Source organism: Corvus hawaiiensis, chromosome 36 (genome assembly GCF_020740725.1).
Source record: "Corvus hawaiiensis isolate bCorHaw1 chromosome 36, bCorHaw1.pri.cur, whole genome shotgun sequence".
NCBI lineage: Eukaryota > Metazoa > Chordata > Aves > Passeriformes > Corvidae > Corvus > Corvus hawaiiensis.
Genome location: NC_063248.1, coordinates 1,262,371 through 1,282,715, shown reverse-complemented (window position 1 = coordinate 1,282,715; position 20,345 = coordinate 1,262,371). Strand labels below are relative to the sequence as shown.

The following is a 20,345-nucleotide window of genomic DNA, read 5'->3' as shown; positions in this document are numbered from 1 at the left end:
ATCTCTGAGCATTCATTTCTCGCTGCTGGAAAGGGATTATTGGAACCCTGAAGGAGATGACTCGTGCCGTTAAATTCTCCTTTCGATTGTCTCGTCCCCACGCCTGAGAGAAGCCGTTTCCAAAGGCAGCAAATTGTTCCTTCCTTTCCAATCCCCCCACCCCCGATCGTTCCCGGACAGGAGAGGCCTCAAGACCACCCAGGACTCCCCAGAACAGAGGGACGGAGACAGCCCCGGGCCATCCGTGCTCCTCGCCCTGGCTGAGGCTGGGGGGGCTCCGGCCTCCTCTCCCAGGGGGAGGGCGGGGGCTTTGGGATTTGTTGGGATCACAAGCGACTCGCTGGGAAAGCAAAGATCAGTCAAGGCATTTGATGTGATTTTTGCCAATTTTACTTTGTTTTTAACTTTGGTGGGCTGTGGATGGTGTCCGAACTCTTCCGATTTGGCCCCTCGTTGCCTTGGCGGAGTTCCGCCCCTCTCCGTCGGTGTCCGCCGTCCTCAGCCTCGGGGGATGCTCCGTCGCTGTCCGTCGTCCTCAACCTCAGGGGATGTCCGTCGGTGTCCGCCGCCCGTTGCCCCCGGAGGATGCTCTGTCAGGTCCGTCATCCTCACCCCGGGGGACGCTCCGTCGGTATTCGCCTTCCTCAGCCTCGGGAGATGCTCCGTCGGTGTCCGCCGTCCTCACCCCGGGGGATGCTCCGTCAGTGTCCGCCGTCCTCACCCCGGGGGATGCTCCGGCCGGTGTCCGCCGTCCTCACCCCGGGGGATGCTCCGGCCGGTGTCCGCCGTCCTCACCCCGGGGGATGCTCCGGCCGGTGTCCGCCGTCCTCACCCCGGGGGATGCTCCGGCCGGTGTCCGCCGTCCTCACCCCGGGGGATGCTCCGGCCGGTGTCCGCCGTCCTCACCCCGGGGGATGCTCCGGCCGGTGTCCGCCGTCCTCACCCCGGGGGATGCTCCGGCCGGTGTCCGCCGTCCTCACCCCGGGGGATGCTCCGGCCGGTGTCCGCCGTCCTCACCCCGGGGGATGCTCCGGCCGGTGTCCGCCGTCCTCACCCCGGGGGATGCTCCGGCCGGTGTCCGCCGTCCTCACCCCGGGGATGCTCCGGCCGGTGTCCATCCCTCCACACCCCGTCGCGCCCCCATAGCTCCGCTGGGCCTCTCCCACCACCTCCGGCCGCACCCCTTTTATAGTCCCGCCAAGCCCCGCCCTCTCTGTGCCAGCCAATGGGAGCTCGGTGACGTTTTGGGGGTGGAGGAGCAGTCTGTCTCCGCCCTGTGTGATATCACAATGAGGGGGCGGAGCCAGGAGAAGCAAGCGGCCTGATTGGTGCGGACGGGGTTTCCCGCGCCAATTGGGCCCGGCGGCGCTGATTGGTTGGTTCGAGGTTGAGGGTGGGGCAAAGCCCGGGAACGGGCGTGGCTGACGTGCGGGGGTCCCGGCCCCGTTCCGGGGGTACCCGGGCCCACGGGGAGGGGTCTCTGAGGGTCCCGGCCCCAATTCCGGGGGTGTCCGGGCCCACGGGGAGGGGTCTCTGGGGGTCCCGGCCCCGTTCCGGGGGTACCCGGGCTCATTCCGAGTCCCAGCCCCCGTGACCGGGAGGCGGGGCCACGCCTCCTTAGTGAGATTCCCCGCCCCTTCCCGAGCTCTCGCGAGAGTTGGCGGCGCGGGCGGGGCCGGTCCCGCCAGGAGCCGCCGCCGCCGCCGCCGCCGCTCCCTCAGCGCAGCCCGGCCCGGCCCGGCCCGTTCCGCTCCCTCCGCCCGGCCCCGCTTCCCTCAGCCCTTTCCGCTCCCTCAAACCGGCCCCGCCTCCCTCCGCTCGCTCCCTCCGCCCTTCCCTCTCCCGCATCCCGGCCTCTCTTCCTTCCGCCCGATCCCTCAGCCCTTCCTGCTCCCGGATCGCGGCCCCGCTCCCTCAGCCCATTTCCGCTCCCCTCAGCTCTTCTCGCTCCCTCAGACCCTTCCCGTCTCCCTCATCCCGTTCCCGCTGCCCTCAGCCCGGCCCGGCCCGTCTCGCCATGAGCTTCCTCTTGTGAGTGTCCGGGCTCTGGGGAGGGTCCTGGGGGCGGCCCCGAGGGGTCCGTGGGAAGGGGCAGCGAGGAGCCGCGGGAGCGCTTGGACTTGGTCTGGGCGAGGTTGTTTGTGGGGGAAGCGTTTGGGGAGGGACGGAGGGCTGTTCTTTGAGGGGGTTAAGGAGGGGAAGGAGTTCGGGGAGGCAGCTGGGTGCCGTGGGGAGGGGGTGTTGTAGGGATTCCCGAGGGGAGGCCTGGGCTTTGACTGGGCTTTGAGGAGGATTTGGGGGGGGTCAGAGGCCTCCAGGAGCTGAGGAAGGCTCAGGAGGGCTCTTGGGGGAAGGTTTAGGAGGAATCGCAGAGTGGTTTGAGCCCTTGGAAAGGATCCTGGGGAATGTACAAGGAGGGGCTTCCTCCGCTGTGGGAAGGCTGTGACAGGACCAGAGGAAAGAGCCTCAAGTTGCACCAGGAGAGGTTTAGATTGGATTTTAGGGGAAAATTCTTCACTGCAAGGGTTGGAAAGGCTGCCCAGGCTGGCGGTGGAGTCCACATCCCTGGGAGCATTCCAAACACGGGGGGATGTGGCACTCGGGGACAGGGGTTAGTGGCCACCGTGGGGGTGGTGCTGCACCGGACTCGATGATCTTGGGGATCTTTTCCAGCCTTTCTGACTCCATGGTTCTGTGGCTAACTGGAAACGCTTTTTCTCTCGTCAGTGGGAGCCGGTCTTCAAAAACATTCAAGCCAAAGAAGAACATTCCCGAGGGATCCCACCAGTATGAGCTCCTCAAACACGCCGAGGCCACGCTGGGCAGCGGCAACCTCCGGCAGGCCGTGATGCTGCCCGAGGGCGAGGACCTCAACGAGTGGATTGCGGTGAACAGTGAGTCCTCTGAGAGGGGGAAAACCCCAAAACCACGGGGTTTATCCTTAAACAAACCCCTGAATTCCCCTGGCACGCTCTGCTGGGGTGGCTGAGGTGGGATAAAAGCAGCGGAAGCAGGGCCCACGTCAGGGGGGTGTTGTGCAAGAAGGAAGAGACGGAGCAGCACCGGTGTGGTTTTGGGGTGGCTTTTGACAAGTTCAGGCTCACAGAGGGGATTTGGTTTGTGAATGGTTATTTTTGGAATTATAATATACATATAATATAATAAAATAGTCCAGGGAGAAAACGGAGCTCTATTCCCCCCAAACTCCAGGATTGTAGAGTTTATTTTTTGGTTTCTCTTTTCAAATCCAATTTGCTTTGAGCAGCTGCTCCCCCTGGCTTTGACCTTTGCTTCTTTCGAGGTTAGAGGGGGGGGGAAAGCAGTTTTAAGCAAGGAAGGTAGCGATTCAGGCCAGGAGGGCTCAGCCTAAGGAAGGTCTCAAATCAAACCAAATCAATCAGGCTTTTGAGGAGCCTGGAAGCTAAATCTGCTTTTCCCATGGAATGCTAAGTGGAGCACGGGGTGGTAGCCAGGGGGTGAAAAATGGGCGAAGCAATCCAAATTCCTGGATGGCTGAGGTGTCTCGAAGCCGGGTGGTGTTGTAGGGAAGGGTTTGGTTTTGCCAAGGCTTTTGTGGGACGTTGGTGCTGTGACAGGAAACCCTCGGAGGTGCTGCGGCCTCTCTCTGCTCACACCTTGTCACCCTGAGGTGTTTTCCCTTGGCAGCTGTGGACTTCTTCAACCAGATCAACATGTTGTACGGAACCATCACCGAGTTCTGCACCGAGAGCAGCTGCCCTGTCATGTCTGCAGGGCCCAGGTGAGGAGGGCTGGGGGCTGTGGCCGCAGCTCCTGCCTGAGGGAGCAGGGAGGTGTGTGGAGGAAGAAGCTGGAAAGAGGATGGGACGTGTCCAGGTGGAATCAAGGTGCCACGTTTTGCCCCTCTGGTGTCATTCGTGGTCACACCATCTGGGTGTGTCTTTGCCCCGTCCGTCCTGCCCTGTGTTTGGAAGGTGGTTGTTGGAAAAGGTCTTTTCTTAAATTTTTAAATGTTAAAGGAAATGAGAGGTCTGACTTTGCTGGGAGGGACTGGTCTTGCTGCCAGAGTCTGAGGGAATCCTGGAATGGTTTGCTTTGGAGGGGACCTTAAAGCCCATCCAGTCCCATGGGCAGGGGGCTGCTCCCAGCCCTGTCCAACCTGGCCTGGGACCCTTCCAGGGATGTGGTGGATTTTCAGGAGGCACATTTCATCAGCTCTTAATTTAACTTAATAACTTAATTTAATAATGTGGTGGAACTGCTCTGTAGGAGAAGGCTGTGGCCTCGGGGAAGGTAGAAAGAACAGAGTGAGGCCTTTTTGGGGGCACCTGGTTGGTTTGAGGCGTGAATTCCCGCAGGGACGCCAGGTGTTGGTTCTGCACTTGTGTGTTCTGCCAGGGCAAAGCCACAGCTGGGAATCCTCCCCGGGAGGTTGCCAAGGCTCTCGGTTTGTAAGCCCAGCACCCTGTGGGTGCCGTGGAACACCCTGCCCTGCTCTCCTGCCCCGCAGGAGCTCCGCTGCCAGTTCCTGGCTCTATTTTTGGGGCTGTTTCCTGTAACAGCTTCCTCTTCGAGTGGCACCGCTTGTTTGCGCTTGTGGTCGGCTGGGAGGCGACAGCCAAGCACGGAGGGGTTTCCTGCTTTTCAGGGACCTCGGAAAAAAGGCCTCGGAGAAAAGGGGATCGTGGTGGTGTGGGGTGATTCCAGGCTCTGCCATGGGATCCAGAGGCTCCAAAAGCCTTTGGCTCAGGTCGCACACACAATCACCAGGTTGGAAGAGACCTTGGAGATCACCGAGTCCAACCTAACAGCACCTCAGCTAAACCACGGCACCGAGTGCCACATCCAGTCCTTTTAAACACATCCAGGGACCGTGACTCCACCCCCTCCCCGGGCAGACGATCCCAGAACTTTATCACTCTTTCAGTAAAAAACCTCTTCCTAACATCCAGCCTAAACTTCCCTCGGCGCACCTCGAGACTGTGTGCTCAGTTGTTTCCTGGAAAAAGAGACCGACCCCCAGCTGACTGCAGCCTCCTTTCAGGGAGTTGTAGAGAGTGATGAGGTCACCTCTGAGTCTCCTTTGCCCCAGGCTGAACAACCCCAGCTCCCTCAGCCCCTCCTCACAGGGCTGGTGTTCCGAGCCCTTGTGTCCAACCCTCGGGGAGAAGATCCGAATTCCTGGAGGGTGTCTGAGAGCCCCAGAGGGGAGTTCATCCAGGGAGTGGGTGACAGCCCTGGTGCTGCTGCTCTGGTCAGCTTCTGGCTCGTTTGAAGGAAATGATGATGTCAGAGGAGGCTGCCACAGAGCTGAGGTTCACTTTTAACATCCTCCCGAGGGCACCTCTGATCTCTGGGGCCAGGGACGGGATCTGATGGAGTGGCTGGAGCTGAGTCAGGGGGGTTTAGGGTGGATTTTGGGAAAGGTTCTTCCCCCAGAGGGTGCTGGGCACTGCCCAGGCTGCCCAGGGAATGGGCACTGCCCCGAGGCTGCTCCAGGAGCGTTTGGACAGCGCTGCCAGGGATGCCCAGGGTGGGATTTTGGGGGGTCTGTGCAGGGCCAGGGGTTGGATTGATGATCCTGGTGGATCAGCACATTCCATGATTCCGTGACGTTTGAGGGTGGCCGGAGGGGTCAGCACCGACCGTCGGCTTGGGCTGGGAAACCCAAACAGGCCGAGCTCTGCTCTCCTCAGCCCCGAGCGACGCAGGTGTTGCTTGTGGCACCAGGAGGGAGTCCCAGGGCCTGAAATGCCGCTTTTCCTGCGGGAGCCAGGGCTGAACCCCCACCCCACCCCACCCCACAGGTACGAGTACCACTGGGCGGACGGCACCAACATTAAGAAGCCGATCAAGTGCTCGGCGCCCAAGTACATCGATTACCTGATGACGTGGGTGCAGGACCAGCTGGATGACGAGACTCTCTTCCCCTCCAAGATCGGTGGGTGCAGCTTTGTGACCCAGGCTGGCCCCTCCTGGCTGAGCCACGCCCTAATCCCTGCCTGTCCGTGCATTCCAGGCGTCCCCTTCCCCAAGAACTTCATGTCGGTGGCCAAGACCATCCTGAAGCGGCTGTTCCGGGTCTACGCCCACATCTACCACCAGCACTTCGACTCGGTGATGCGGCTGCAGGAGGAGGCTCATCTCAACACCTCCTTCAAGCACTTTATCTTCTTCGTGCAGGTGAGCCGGGAGGGGTTTCAGCTGCCCTGGTGGCTTTTAAAGGATTCGGGTTTAAAGCACCCACTGGGAGATAACCCCAGCTCCACCTCCCAGCCCAGCTGAGCCCTTCGCGCTGCTGGGCTTTTGTGGGGGTTTTTTTCAGGAATTGAGGCTTGAGTTGGCTGTAAGTGCTCAGATTTCCCTCTCAGGTTTTAATTATCAACCTGCAGCCAACAAAACCAGAATTGGAGGAGAATTCAGGGGGTCTGTAGCTCCAGAATCACCTTGGAAGGAGCAGCAGCAGCCCCTCTTTTCCCTCTCGGTCCTGTTCCGTGACTTGCTGTGCATCCCACATTCGATTCTAACGTGGCTCAGGTTTCGTTGCCCTGAAATGGGATTTCTCCACGAGAAGCAGGAGCGGTGGTGGCTGTCCCAGGAGCTGGCCCAGCATCTGCAGGGTGACACTTTCTCCAGGTTCCCTCAAGTTTTGTGTCTCCTTTTCCCCCGCCAGGAATTCAACCTGATCGACCGGCGGGAGCTGGCGCCGCTGCACGAGCTGATCGAGAAGCTGGGCTCCAAGGACAGATAAAAACATCCCCGGGAGGACCCTTCTGGCCGCTCCTTTTCCGCTTCTTCTTCAGCCACCTCCGCGCTTGGCTCCAGCGGCGCCGGACGGCACCGAGCGGCCTCGCTGCTGCTCTGCAGCCCCCACTGGGCTTTCCTTGCTCGAGTCCGGCCTGGGCGGAGGTGGAGCTGGTTCTGTTTCACACAGGGTGACCTTCCAGGTGCTGCCCAGCCACTTTCTGCTCCCAGAGCTCCCCTCTGGACTCCACAGCCCCACCAGGGCACGCCCAGAGTGGCTCAGCTTAATTTTGGAAGTGCTTTTTTTTTTTTTTCTTTTTTTTTTGGATAAAAGAGGTGCACTTTGGCCCAGAGCCTTAAGCTCCCCGTGGCAGCAGCAGTGGGGGGTGAGGAGGAGAAGTGCCTGGCCCCAGGGGGGGCTGTCCCTGTCCCTGGGTGGGAGGAGCAGCTCTGGGATGTCCCACGGGAGGGGGAGGTGAGGGAGGGACCCTCCTGTGTGGCAAAGGCAATAACAATAATAATAATAATAAAGTTTCTTCCTGCTCTTCTTTCAGAGGAAGAGGGGCTGCTCCTCTTCTTCCCCCCTCCCACGGGGCCCCGAGTGAAAACCCAACACTGGGTGGAGCTCACATCCAGGGAGAGGCAGCCCTGGGCCCCTCCCGGAGCGTTTATTGGTGGTGCCAGCAGCCTCAGGGCTTGGGGGCCGAGGTGAAGATGCGCAGGCCGTGCATGTGCTTGATCTCTTCGCTCAGGGCCTGCAAGGCAAGCACAGCTCTCAGGGCAGCTCTGGGCCAGGGGCCGCACCCCCGGGAGCACCGGAGAGAGTCACACGGACTCCTGGTGCTGCCACACCCCTGTGCACAAACCAAACCCTGCAGGGCTGCTGCACCAAATCCAAACTGCCCTGCAGGCCTGGGGACCCTGCACAACAGCCCAGCGATGTTCTGCCCCCAGAGGGTGCCGGGCACTGCCCGGGCTCCCCGGGAATGGGCACGGCCCCGAGGCTGCTCCAGGAGCGTTCGGACACCGCTCCCAGCGCGGGATTTTGGGGTGTCTGTGTAGGGCTGGGAGTTGGATCGATGATCCCAGTGGGTCCCTTCCAGCTCAGCAGATCCTGTGATTCTGATTTATTTATCCCCAGGACGGGTGGGCTGTGCTGAGCCCCTCACAGTGGGGCACCCACGGGTGTCTGTGCACACACAGCACCCAGAATTAACTGCACACTCATCGCCCCGTTACCAGGAAGGGCTGTGCTGTCTCCTCAATAACCAGGGAAGGGTTGTGCTGATGATTGGGGTGGTAAAAAAGGGCTACATTCATTATAGGGGAAAGTGCTGCAGTCTGAGACGTCGTGGCCCTGCTCCCGTTCCCTCACACCCACTCGGTGCCCCAGGGCACCCCCGGAGCCCCCTCACCTGGTTGACCATCTGGTGCTGCTGCACCGTCCGCTTCTCCCGGAACTCCTCGGACTCGATGTGGATCTCGTACATGGCGCCGCAGCCGCCTGAGAAAGCCAAGCCCAGGCCTGAGCACAGCGAGGCACCTCCGTGCCCCCACACTCCTGACCCTCCTGGGGGTCCCCGCAGCCAAGGGAGGGCTGGAGACCGACTCGGCTCCTCCCCCGTGAAGCGCAGGGCTGGTTTGGGACCATAAAGAGCTTTTCCCGTACCTGAGATATCCACAACCTTGATGGCCGAGGCCCGGGGGAACTTCTCCCGCAGCACCCGGGCCAGGCGCGACTCCCCATCCGTGTGAGAGGCGAAGCTGCGCCAGGAGCGGCAGCGCAGCCAGAGCTGGGGGGCAAAACAGCCTTGAGAAACAGCCCGGGGGAACCCCAAATACACGCAGGGGCTGCGCTCACCGGCAGGGGGAACGGCGGGAAGGGGAGGGAAGGCTGATCACCAGCACCGGGGGAAAGGAGGGGAAAACCGGGGGATAGGGGAGAAACCGGAGGATGGGGCGAGAGAAACAGGGGCTGCCTTCCATTGGCACCGAGAGGAGGCGGGAGGGGGCTACCTGTGCCTGGGGGACATTGTGAGGAGCGGAAGCACGGGGAGGGGTACTAGGAAGGGGGGAAAACCGGGAGATGGTGGGGAAACCGGGAGAAGGAGGAATGGAAACGGGAGAAGGAGGGATGGAAACGGGAGCGGCCTTTCCCCGGCAGCGGGGCGAGGGGAGGGGGAGGCGCTTCCTCGACCCCAGCACAAGGGCTACCAAGGGGGGGTATGGGCGTGAGGCGGAGATGGGGCACCCTCCCCCAGAGCGGGGCCCCGGGGAGGGGTCACTTTCTGTGAGGGGGCGGTGAGGACCTTCCCCGGGCCCGGGGACTCTCACCGTGAGGGGGCGCGGGCCGCGCTGACCAGCACCGGGGGGACACAAGGGGGAGACGGGCCGGGAGGGGGGCACGGGCAGAGGGAAGGAGGGAGGGAGGGACACAGGGACAAGGACACACGGACACGGGGACTGATGGACACTCACCGGACCCCGGCCCAGCCCCGCCGCCGCCATCCCGGGGCGCGCGCCGGGGTCACCCTCGGCCCAGCCAATCAGCGCGCGGCGAGCGCAGCAGGGGCGGGGCCAGCTCTGCGCCGCCCGACCGCCCCCTGGCGGCTCGGAGGACCCTGGCGGGGACCCGACGCCCCTCTCATGGGGTCCCCTCCTGACCCCCCCAAAAGAGCCCCCTCCTGACCCCAAAAGAGCCCCCTCCTGACCCCACAGGGCCCCCTCCTGATCCCAAAAGAGCCCCCTCCTGACCCCCCCCAAAAAAACCCCTCCTGACCCCCCCCAAAGAGCCCCCTCCTGACCCCAAAAGAGCCCCCTCCTGACCCCACAGGGCCCCCTCCTGATCCCAAAAGAGCCCCCTCCTGATCCCCCCCAAAAAAACCCCTCCTGACCCCCCCAAAAGAGCCCCCTCCTGACTCCAAAAGAGCCCCCTCCTGACCCCGCAGGGCCCCCTCTTGACCCCCCCAAAGAGCCTCATCCTGCCCCCTCAAAGGGCCCCCTCCGGACCTCCCCACAGGGCCCCCTCCTGACCCCCCCGTGCCCATAAAGAAGGTCCCATCCTGCCCCTCCCCTCCATTCCCAAATCCAGGATCCCATCCTGCAGCCCACCCCCCAAGAGGATCCCATCCGACCCCCCCATCCCATAGATGGAGCCCCATCCTGATCCCCCCCGCCAAAAGGACCCCATGCTGCTCTCCCCCCGCCTTGCCCATACCCAGAGCCCCATCCAGCTCCCCCCAATCCCAAAGACCCCCATCCTGCCCCCCATTCCCACACCCAGAGCCCCACCCCGCCCCTCTCCCCCCCAATTCCAGCCCCATTCCAGGAGGAATTCCAGCAGAAAAGCCACGGAAGCCTCGTGTTGAGTGCAAAAAATAAATATAAAATTTATTAAAACACCCACAATATTTTAAAGATATCAGGAATAATACAGCCCACGGCCCCGCGGCCGCGCCAACTCAGAATAAAATACAAATTAAAAAAAAAAAACAAACAACAACAGAACAACAAAAAAAAACCAACAAAACCAAAACCAGGGGGGAGGGGGAGGATCCAAACTTGCAATTTTTAGGCATCCTAAAAAATAAATTTACTGAAACACTGGGGAAAAGGGGAAAAGAAAAGAAGGTTAAGGGGGGAAAAACAACACAAAGAAGGGGAAAAGAAAAAGGGAAAATTATACAAAATAAAATTATCAGCATAAATTTACGGTCCTAGAAGTATCTACAGTTTAATACACATTAATCCTATTGCCTTGAGACATGGGAAAAAAATCTACCGGTCCTCAATCCGCCCCGGAAAAAAACTTCATTTCAAGTAACCACAGTCCCGAGCCGACCAAGAAATCTTCAAGTGTGAATTTTTCGGAGCCGCCGGGACACCCCTGCGGTGTCTCCCCCCTCCACCTGTCGCCGTCCCACCTCCCCACCTCGATTATCCCAAAAAAAGCCCAACGAAAACGCCAAAACACCCGCCCTGCCTCCGACCGAATTCCCGAATCCGAGAAGAAACGGCGCTTGGTTTTTAAATTTGGATTTACCACCTCTTTTTCCTTCGCGCCGCGGTGCAAAAATAAAAACCAAAATAATAAAGTAATAAAAAAACCCCACCGGCCAAAAAAAAAAAACCAACTCCTCGCTCCCGGAATCCAAATGAGGCTGAAATTCCGGCGGTTTTGTAATCCCTGAAGGATGCGGAGAAATGAGGAAAAACCCGGGCGGAAAGGGAAAGAGAGGAGGGCGAAAACGAAGAGGGGAAAAATGAAGGAGGAAACACCGCTGCGAAAGGATCCCTGATTTCGGAAAAGCTTCACCCCGGACTCGCTCGCGGGGGCTGGGGGGGGCTGAGGTATTTGCCTGGGGGGCGCGGGGGGGCTGCTGCCCACGGGGGAGGAAGTAGCACCAATAAACCCCAAAAAATGGAAAACCAGAAAGGTTTCGGGAAAAGGGGAAAAAGAAAGAGCCGGGCAGAAGCGGGATGGGCGGGGAGAGAGCGGCGAGGTGCGGAGGGGACGAGCGCGAGGAGCTGCGGGAGCGCGGGGCTGAGAGAGGACGGTGCGGGGCTGGACACGGGATGGACGCGGGATGGACACAGGATGGACACGGGATGGACACGGGATGGACGCGGGATGGACACGGGATAGGCGCGGGATGGACACGGGATGGACACGGGATGGACGCGGGATGGACACGGGATAGGCGCGGGATGGACACGGGATGGACGCGAGATGGACACGGGATGGACGCGGGATGGACACGGGATAGGCGCGGGATGGACGCGGGATGGACGCGGGATGGACGCGGGGATGGACGTGGGATGGACGCGGGATGGACGCGGGATGGACGTGGGATGGACGTGGGATGGACACGGGGATGGACACGGGGATGGACGCGGGATGGACGCGGGATGGACACGGGATGGACACGGGATGGACGCGGGATGGACACGGGATGGACACGGGATGGACGCGGGATGGACGCGGGATGGACGCAGGGATGGACACGGGATGGACGCGGGATGGACACGGGATGGACGCGGGGATGGACACGGGATGGACGCGGGATGGACGCGGGATGGACGCGGGATGGACACGGGAATGGACGCAGGGATGGACACAGGGATGGACACGGGATGGACACGGGATGGACGCGGGATGGACGCGGGATGGATGCAGGGATGGACACGGGATGGACGCGGGATGGACACGGGATGGACGCGGGATGGACGCGGGATGGACGCGGGATGGACACGGGAATGGACGCAGGGATGGACACAGGGATGGACACGGGATGGACACGGGGATGGACGCAGGGATGGATGTGGTGCTGGACCATGGGATGGACACGGTGCTGGACACGGGGCTGGACACGGGGCTGGCGCCGGCAGCATGGGGTTGGTGCTGCGGGGGAGCAGTGCCAGGACCGGGCCTGGCCGGGTGGTGCTGGGGGTCAGTGCTGCGCACCGGCGCCGCGCTCCGGCACTGCTGGTCAGCACCGTGCCCATCGGGGTGCCATGGGGGTGCCCAGTGCCTGTGCAGGGTGGGCAACCACCGTGTCCATGCTCCGTGCCCGAGCACCGTGTCCATGCTCCGTGCCCAGACACCGTGTCCACACGCCGTGGCCGAGCACCACGGCCGAGCACCGTGACCACACACCCCAGCTCAGCACCACGTCCACACGCCGTGGCTGAGCACCGCGGCCGAGCACCGTGTTCACACACCCCAGCTCAGCACCACGTCCACACGCCGTGGCCGAGCACCGCGGCCGAGCACTGTGTTCACACACCATGCCCGAGCACCGTGTCCCTGCACCCATCCATGGTGGGGGGCCAAGCGCCGTGTCCGCGCACCGTGCCTGAGCACCACCATCGAGCACCGTGCTCAAGCACCACGTCCACAACACATGGTCAGTCACATCGTGGCCGAGCACCACGTCCACGGACTGTGTCCGAACACCACGGCAGAGCACCGTGCCCGAGCAGCACGTCCAGGACACGTGGCCAAGCACCGAGTCCATGCACCAAGTCCAAGCACCAAGCAGAGCACCCACGTCCAAGCACCACGTCCACAGTGCGTGGCTGAGCACCGTGCCCGAACACCACGTCCATGCACCATGTCCACACACCCTGGCTGAGCACCGTGTCCGCACATCATGTCTGAGCACCACGTCCAAGCACCACGTCCACGGCGGCATGGCTGAGCACCATGCCCGAGCACCATGTCCATGCACCATGTCCGAGAACTGCGGTCAAGCACTGTCCACACACCCTGGCCAAGCACTGCGTCCACACATCGTGTTCACGCACCACGGCTGAGCACCATGTCCATGATGCATGGCTGAGCACCATGCCCGAGCACCATGTCCATGCACCATGTCCACACACCATGTCCAAGCACTGTGGTCAAGCACCACGTCCACACACCATGTCCAAGCACCACAGCAGAGCACCATGCCCAAGCATCATGTCCATGCACCAAGTCCAAGCACCAAACACAGCACCATGGCCACGCACCACGTCCGAGCACCGTGCCCGAGCACCATGTCCATGATGCGTGTCCGAGCACCACGTCCAAGCACCACATCGAGCACCACGTCCACACACCATGTCCAAGCACCATGTCTGAGCACTATGTCCGAGCACCATGTCTGAGCACCGCAGTCAAGCACCATGTCCGAGCACCATGTCCGAGCACCGTGTCCACGCACCACGTCCGAGCACCACGTCCATCACGTGTGGCCAAACACCGGGACCGAGCACCATGTCCACGCACCGGCTCTGAACGCACTGCCAAGCGCCACGTCCGAGCACCGTGTCCACAACGTGTGGCCGAGCACCGTGCCTGAGCACCATGTCTGAGCACCACACCCACAAGGTGTGACCGAGCACCGTTCCTGAGCACCACATCCAAGCGCTACGTCCATGACCTGTGGCCGAGCACCACAACCAAGCACCACACCCACGATGTGTGACCGAGCACCATGTCTGAGCACCATGTCCGAGCACTCCGGCCGAACACTGCGGCCAAGCACCGAGACCACACACCTGGCCGAGCCCCGCGCCCGGATGCCACCTCTGAGCACCTCATCCCAGGACCACACCACACAGGGAACGGCTCCGCCACGACCCCGGCCGGCGGCAGGCCTCGGACGCGGCACCTCTTTCAGTTTGCATAAACCCAACTGGCTCCCGGCACGCCTCGAGCTGTCGCTCCGGAAAAGTAAACTTCCTTCTCAACGACATTGCTTCTTAATTTTTTTTTTTTTTTTTTTTTTTTTTAAATCTTGGTTCCTTAATTTCATTATATACATTAGTAGCACCTCAGCGAGATGGAATCAGGCAGAAGCGTGATACAGTTTGTTAAAACACCATAGCACCGTTTGTATTACAAGATTTCATTTAATAAAAATATGCCTTATAGAGCCCACAAAGCGTACTCCAGTATTAAAAGGAAAAATCAGCAATTGAGGCACCTCAGGGATTCTGGTTTCCTTCTCCTTCCCACGCCTCATCCCGAAAGCATCGAGATGGGGGGACCCAAGTTGCATCCCCCGTTTCCTGCCCGAGGCGAAGCATCGTGGCCAGAAAAACCGAAGCGGGATGACGGAGCCGGTCGGGGCTCCCCGCGCCGAGCCCTCCCTGGGGTTTCTACCGTGGGTGTTGTTCTAGCACCATTGTGGCCACGACCTGCTGCAAAATCAGGTCCCCACATCCCACTCCAAAGCGATTAAAAACATCCCTCCCCCCGAGCTCCGTGACCCCCGTGGCTTCGGCGCGGGCGGGACGAGCGCGGCCGCCGGGACGGGTAAAGGAAAAGATTTTGCTTGGAAACAGCCTCTCAGCAGCAAGGGGTAAAGAGCTGTGCATAGATTTCGAGTTTGTGTAGAAGTCTGAAGCGTGCGAATTTGTAATGACTGAGAGTTGAGGTAGGTTAGACGTTATGTAGTGTAAAAACATGAGACTGCAGCAGTTCTCGCTCCCCCGACCCGCGGCGCCGGCAGCTCCCCGCTCTCCCGGGATGAACCCGCCGGAGCCAACGCCGCGCCGGACTGACCCCTCCCTGCACCGAAAAACCTCTGAGGAAGCAGGACTTAGACAGGTTACACGGACCATCGCCTTCTCCGAACGCTCCTTCTCCTCCCGACGCTCACCCCGCTGGGCGAAGCTCCAAGGCACCCCCGTCACGCCAGCCAGAGACCCCCGGGCGATGCCAACGGGGCCGGCACCCGAATCCGGCCCCGGATCAGCCGGGTCCCCTCTCCGCGTTCCGAACCACATCGACACGGCGGGTCCCCGGCATCGCCCGCCGGCATCCCTAAAATCTGACTTGCCGTCGACTCTTACAATCCTGATATGCTATTGGGTATTTATAAGAAAAGCGGGAATAGCTCGTTGAGTTTCCTTGTCAAATATACGCGACTTTACAGATTACGGTTAAAAAACGAACCAAAAAAAAAAAAAAAAATTCATTAATGATGAAGGACGGACAAAGCATGTTAAATATTCTGCCAGTATTTACAGTTCTCCCACGAAAATCTTGTTTAAAACATACTGCTTCAAGTTGGGGGCTGGGGGGGGAGAGGAAAGAGGGGAGTTGTTTGCTTTTTAAGTTTCGCTTTCATTTTTTAAATCTAGGTGAAAGTGCTTTTAAAAAAATTCTTTCCCTATTTACAGGTTTAAAATCAGACCACGTAAATGTTCAGGCTGTTTTACCGAGATCCTGCTGATCCGTGCCCGTGCGCGAGGAAGGAGGGTGACAGTAAACACGAGGTGATCCTGCACGGTGACGGCGTCGGCGCTGCCTCGCTGGCTCTCCAAAAGGCACCTCAAAGTGCAAAAGCAACGACCCCCGGGGACGCCGGCCCCCGGCTCCGGCCACGCCGCGCTCCCAGCGAGCCGCAGGGCAGCTCGGCCGCCCGCCGGCCGTCCCGGCGCGGCTCCGGCGTCAGGCGGGAAGTCTCGACTGAGAGTGTTCGAAAAGCACCACGCGGTTGTTGTCGTCGTCGCTGGGTTTATTGGTTGGGTTGGGTTTTTGTTTCGTTTTGTTGGGGTTTTTTTTGCGGGAAGAACGGTGATCCGTAGGAAGGAGGGATGGCACCCGGGGAGAGAAAGAGCACCGAGCCCCAGCGGCGCTGGCCGCGGCTCGCCGGCACCGGCAGGGAAGGCGGACCGGCGGGGTTTTGGCCAGCCAAGTCTTGGGATTCGCTCTTCCCAGAGCCGATTGCACGGAGAAAAGTCCCCCGGAGACGGAAAGCACCAGACTTTAGCAACAGTGATGTACAGAGAGCAACACTCGCTATTCACAGTTTGGGGTTGGTTTGTGGTTTTTTTTCCTGTTTTTTGTATTTTTTGTTTTTCTGTTTTTGTCCCGTCGGCTCCTATGGAGATGCCACCGCTGCCGCTCACCCTGGGGCCGTGGGCAAAGGAGCCCCAAGTCCGAGCCCGAGTGCGGCCCCCCGGCAGCGGCATTCCCCAGCCCGGACGTGTCCTGAGGTCTCCGGCGCCAGGAAAGACGCCGGCTTGCTCCGTCGCGGCAGAACCGATCCCGCCGGAGGCGAGGAGCCGAGCGAAGACGCGCCGTCCCGGGACAGCCCGCTTGCTCCCGGGCTCCCATTGCTGTAAGAAAGGACTCCTCAAGCTGCAAAATTGGTATTTTTAGGTCCTTGGAATAAAAATAATTGGATGTTCAGCGTGTCTGGCTGACAGTAAAGCACACGGTCCCACCAGCCCCCATGCGTCGGAGCTGGAGGGAGTCACCTCTTGCCTTTAAGCTGGTTTGGTGTTCGGGTTGGTTTGGATTCATGATTAGGGTGGTTTTTCAATGTTGGCTTCTCTTTTGAAGATCGGCTTCGTCGTTGTCGTCGGAGTAAAAAATAAAATAAAATCAAATCCAACAGATAGGCCATTTTAAGTGGAATTAAAAACCTCTCCTTGCGAAAGGACGCTAGGAAATTCATCCAAGGCTAGATTAAAAAACATGGAGATATAAATATGAGATTACCTAAAATCATCAAACAGCATCGTTCCTCTTGGGTTCTTCAACCAAGATTTGCTTGGTTTGCCAACTCCTCGCTGGGCGCAGCTCTCCGACGGCGTGAGCCCGCGCTGGCTCCACTGCTCCCGAGTGCGCGCGTTGGTTCTTTTCCTATGGGTTGGATTTTTGTTTTTGTGGTTGTTGTGTTTCGCTTCGGTTTTGTCTATTTACTTTTGTTTTCTTCTCCCCCACGCCCGAGGAGAAAGCACCACGAAGCAACGCCGGGCTCCGGCGCTGCTGAGGGTTGAGGTAAGATGGGGCCACGGCGGTTGCCTGCGTCTCAGATCCAGCGGCTGTAGGGGCCCGTCACCTTGGTGTAGGCGTAGGAGGACACAGTGATGGCGGAGTTGGTGGGGATAGCCACCGCCTGCCGGGTGGGGACTGAGTCCCTCCTCTCCTTGCTGGGCGCCTCGGTCGCCAACGCGCCGCCCCACTTGCGCTTCTTGGCAAAGGCTTTGGCGTCCGGCGGCAGCCCCAGACGCGCCGCCTCCTCCTGCCGGGCCCGAGCCCGCTCCGCCAGCTGCTTCATCTTGGCCTCCCACAGCGCCAGGCCGTGGTTGGGCTGGTTCAAGTTCTTGTGTTGGTAGAAGACGAGGGAGATGCGGGTGGGGTGGCAGCGGTTGGGTTTCTTCAGCGGGGTGGTGGCGTGGAGCTCGCGGCGGGCGCACTCGATGAGGATGGAGCCATGGGCGGGCGCCACGGCCACGCCGCCGATGTTCTCATCCAGGAAGTTGTGCTCGCTGTCCGACCACTCCTCTTCCTCTTCCTCCTCCTCTTCCTCCTCCTCGTCCTCTTCCTCCTTCACCGCCTTCTCTGGCAGATCCTCCTCCAGGCCAAAGGGGTCCCACGGCTTCTCCTGGCGGGGCCCTGCCGCCCCCTTCTCCCCCACCGCTGCCTCCCACGGCTTCTCCGGCAGCCCCGGGCTGGGTGCCGGTGTCCTCTGCTCCTCCACCTTCACAGACCCCCATGGCTCGTTGGGGAAGCTGGGCAGCCCTGGCAGAGCCGAGCTGAATCCCAGTGACCCCAGCAGGCTCGGGGTGCCCACGCCAGCCAGCGCCGTCTCCCCCAGCTTGCAGGGGCTCCACGGTTTCGGCAGCAAGCCCGAGCCATGCGCCGCCACTGCCGCCGGCTCCCCCGCCAGGACGTTGGACCACTGCTTCTCCGGCGGTGGCAAGCGCACGGCAGCGTCGAAGGCACTCAGCTTCTCCCGCCCGCCCGAGCCCGGCGCCAGCGCGCTCCACGAGCCCTCGGCCGTGCTAGTCCTCTCGGGGGAAGCCGTGCCCCGGGGCGCTTTGAAGGGGCTCCACCGCTGCTCTGGTGCCGTGCCGTGCGCGGGGACGGCTGGCAGCGCTAAGCCAGTGCCGGGCATGGCCGCTGCGCTGGGAAGGGGCTCGATGGCGGGCGGGGGGTCCGGAGGCTCCTGCTTGATGGGCCGGCTGCCGAAACAGTTCTGTGCAAACGACGGTGCCTCCTCCGAGCCCGAGCTAGTCCTGTGCGCCCCGGCCGCCGCCGCCGCTGCTTTCTGCTGGCTGGCGTAGCGGTTGGCTCGCTCGTAGGTGCGCTGGTGATGGTTTTTGCTCCGCACGCTGTGCGGGACAGGCTCGGGGAAATTGGTGTTCCCGTAGGTGTGGTTGAGATTCTCCTGCAGTGCCGAGACGTCAGGCTTCTTCTCATAGCCATTGCTCACCCAGCTGCTCCCACTCCTCTCGGGCACCCCGTAATTGAGAAACTGCGAGGGGAACATGTGGTTGCTGGAAAAGCCGTAATACCCGAAGGAGGGAAGCGCGAACTTGGAGTGAAACCCGTTCACGGAAGGCAGATTGGGCTGTGCATAGTAGGAATGGTAAGAGTAAACACTGTTCATGCTGTATGGGTCGGAGGGCCGGCAGCTGCCCAGCACCGAGTAGCTCTCCACCACCGCGTTGCCGTTGTACTTGAAGGCGTTGTAATGGCTCTGGGGTTCCACCTTGATGGAAGGTTTCAGCGGCTGCGGGGGTATCCCGCCTTTCAACGCCATACCTGTGGGACAGCACATACAGCCCCCGTGACCTGCCGGCCGAGGAAGCCACCGGAGGGGAGCCAGGACCCCAAAACACTCGGCCAGACTCAGAAATCCCACGGTGATGGGTTTGCCAGCCAACTGCAGAGGTTGGCATCCCTTGCCATCACCTGGGGCACTGGCATCGATTCACACCTTCGTGAGAACCCAGGTGCCATCCAGCACCGCAACACACCAGCCCAAGAAAGCCCCCAGCCACATCCCCATCCCCTCACGCGCTTTCCGGGCGGCTTGGGGCGGCAGGACCTCACCTCTGCCCCCGTTACCTGGATTTGGCTGGAGTGTGGGGAGCTCGAGCGCTTCCTGCTTGATCTTCTCTGGCGTCATCAGCTTCTCTTTCTGCAGCTTCTTCTTCTCCGCAGCAGCTCTCCTGGCTTCCAGCTGCCGCTGCCGGCAGGACTTGGCGGGCTCGGGCAGCTTGCGGACCTCGCGGGGGAAGGACGTGAGCACCTGGATGGCCCCGCTGCCCACCTTGGCGTTTTGGTTCTCCTCACTGCCGAACTCATCCGTGCTGGACATCTTGTAGAGGGGGAGGACGTGCAGCTGCTCATCTTCGGGAATTGTCCCCACCACACGATTGTCTTCCTTCGTCAGCGTGCAGACCTGGCCAGAGCAGGTGCTGTCAGTGGGATGCTGCTGGATGTGGCCTGTGCTGGACGAGCCAAACCTCCCACTTCTTCCCCACACTGACGTGAAGCCGCACCAGCCTGGCATCCCCCCAGCCTGCTCCGGTCCCCAGCTGGTATTTGGAAACCTCCCATGGGGTTTGGGTTGGACAAAAGCAGATGCTGGTCCCTGTTAGCACCATGCTCAAGTCTGGCTGGGGCGGGGGGCTCTGAGCAGCTCGTGTGAGGTGTGCCCATGCCAAGGACCCAGAGTCACAAGGGTGGGACTACTGGGGATGGAGACCCTCAAAAAGGAGCACCCCAAATCAGGGGGGAGCACCCCGAAAAGCCCTGCCAGGCGCCTGCTCACCACGGTGCAGCCGTTGTAGAGGTTATGCTGGTCCTTGTGAGCGTGAGCGCAGAAGTCCATGCACGCCGTCACTCCCGAGAACGGCCTCCCCTCCTTCAAGCCCAGCCGGCAGTCGATCGCTACGTCCTCGTTGGTGACCTGTGGAAGGAAAGAGGAGAGAGCCCTGGTTACCCAGAATCTCCCAAAAACCACCACCCCTCACCCATTCCAGCTGCCTGGCCGCTGTGGCCAAGGGATGGGGTGACCAGCACCTGGTTTTGGTAGGCTTGCGGCGCCAGCCTCTTGTAAAGCGGAGCAACCTCGGTGGCCAAGTCCTGAAAGCTTCTCCGGAGCAGCTCTTCCTGCAGCAGAGAAAAGAGGAGGAGATTACCCAGGGGTTTTGGCAGCAGGGATGGAACTGGGGACAGAGCCCATGGACACCACACGGCACCCAACCCTTCCCACAATATCCACCATGGCACAGAGGACTTCAATTCACACAGTGGCTTCAATTCCTCCTGAGGATTCGGCCTTTCAATCTCCAGCCTCAGTGTTTGTTGTGCTTTCACTCACCCG

At 60.9% G+C, this 20,345-nt stretch overlaps 3 protein-coding genes across 7 annotated transcripts in view; 1 reads left to right on the top strand and 2 right to left on the bottom strand.

Moving 5' to 3' along the window:
- Window positions 1-1,722: 1,722 nt before the first annotated feature.
- On the top strand, window positions 1,723-7,282 carry MOB1A (MOB kinase activator 1A). The gene is made up of 6 exons (XM_048290054.1): window positions 1,723-2,031; window positions 2,728-2,894; window positions 3,667-3,760; window positions 5,787-5,920; window positions 5,999-6,162; window positions 6,653-7,282. Exons 1-6 carry the CDS (start codon window positions 2,018-2,020, stop codon window positions 6,728-6,730), a joined length of 651 nt encoding a protein of 216 aa, XP_048146011.1. The 5' UTR covers window positions 1,723-2,017; the 3' UTR covers window positions 6,731-7,282.
- Window positions 7,283-7,343: 61 nt separating this feature from the next.
- Window positions 7,344-9,279, bottom strand: BOLA3 (bolA family member 3). Its single transcript, XM_048290055.1, has 4 exons — window positions 9,202-9,279; window positions 8,393-8,516; window positions 8,139-8,227; window positions 7,344-7,478 (listed from the first exon to the last, which is right to left on the bottom strand). The coding sequence occupies exons 1-4, from the start codon at window positions 9,229-9,231 to the stop codon at window positions 7,413-7,415; spliced, it is 309 nt and encodes a 102-aa protein (XP_048146012.1). The 5' UTR covers window positions 9,232-9,279; the 3' UTR covers window positions 7,344-7,412.
- A 4,723-nt stretch (window positions 9,280-14,002) lies between these two features.
- Window positions 14,003-20,345, bottom strand: part of TET3 (tet methylcytosine dioxygenase 3) — a 32,241-nt gene continuing 25,898 nt past the window's right edge. For all 5 annotated transcript variants that reach the window (XM_048290077.1, XM_048290078.1, XM_048290079.1 and 2 more), the window contains 4 exons: window positions 20,042-20,131; window positions 19,791-19,928; window positions 19,082-19,418; window positions 14,003-18,775 (listed from right to left, as the gene is read on the bottom strand). In XM_048290077.1, coding sequence (XP_048146034.1) covers window positions 17,037-18,775; window positions 19,082-19,418; window positions 19,791-19,928; window positions 20,042-20,131 — 2,304 coding nt within the window. In that variant the 3' untranslated portion in view covers window positions 14,003-17,036. The remainder of the gene's footprint in view (window positions 18,776-19,081; window positions 19,419-19,790; window positions 19,929-20,041; window positions 20,132-20,345) is intronic.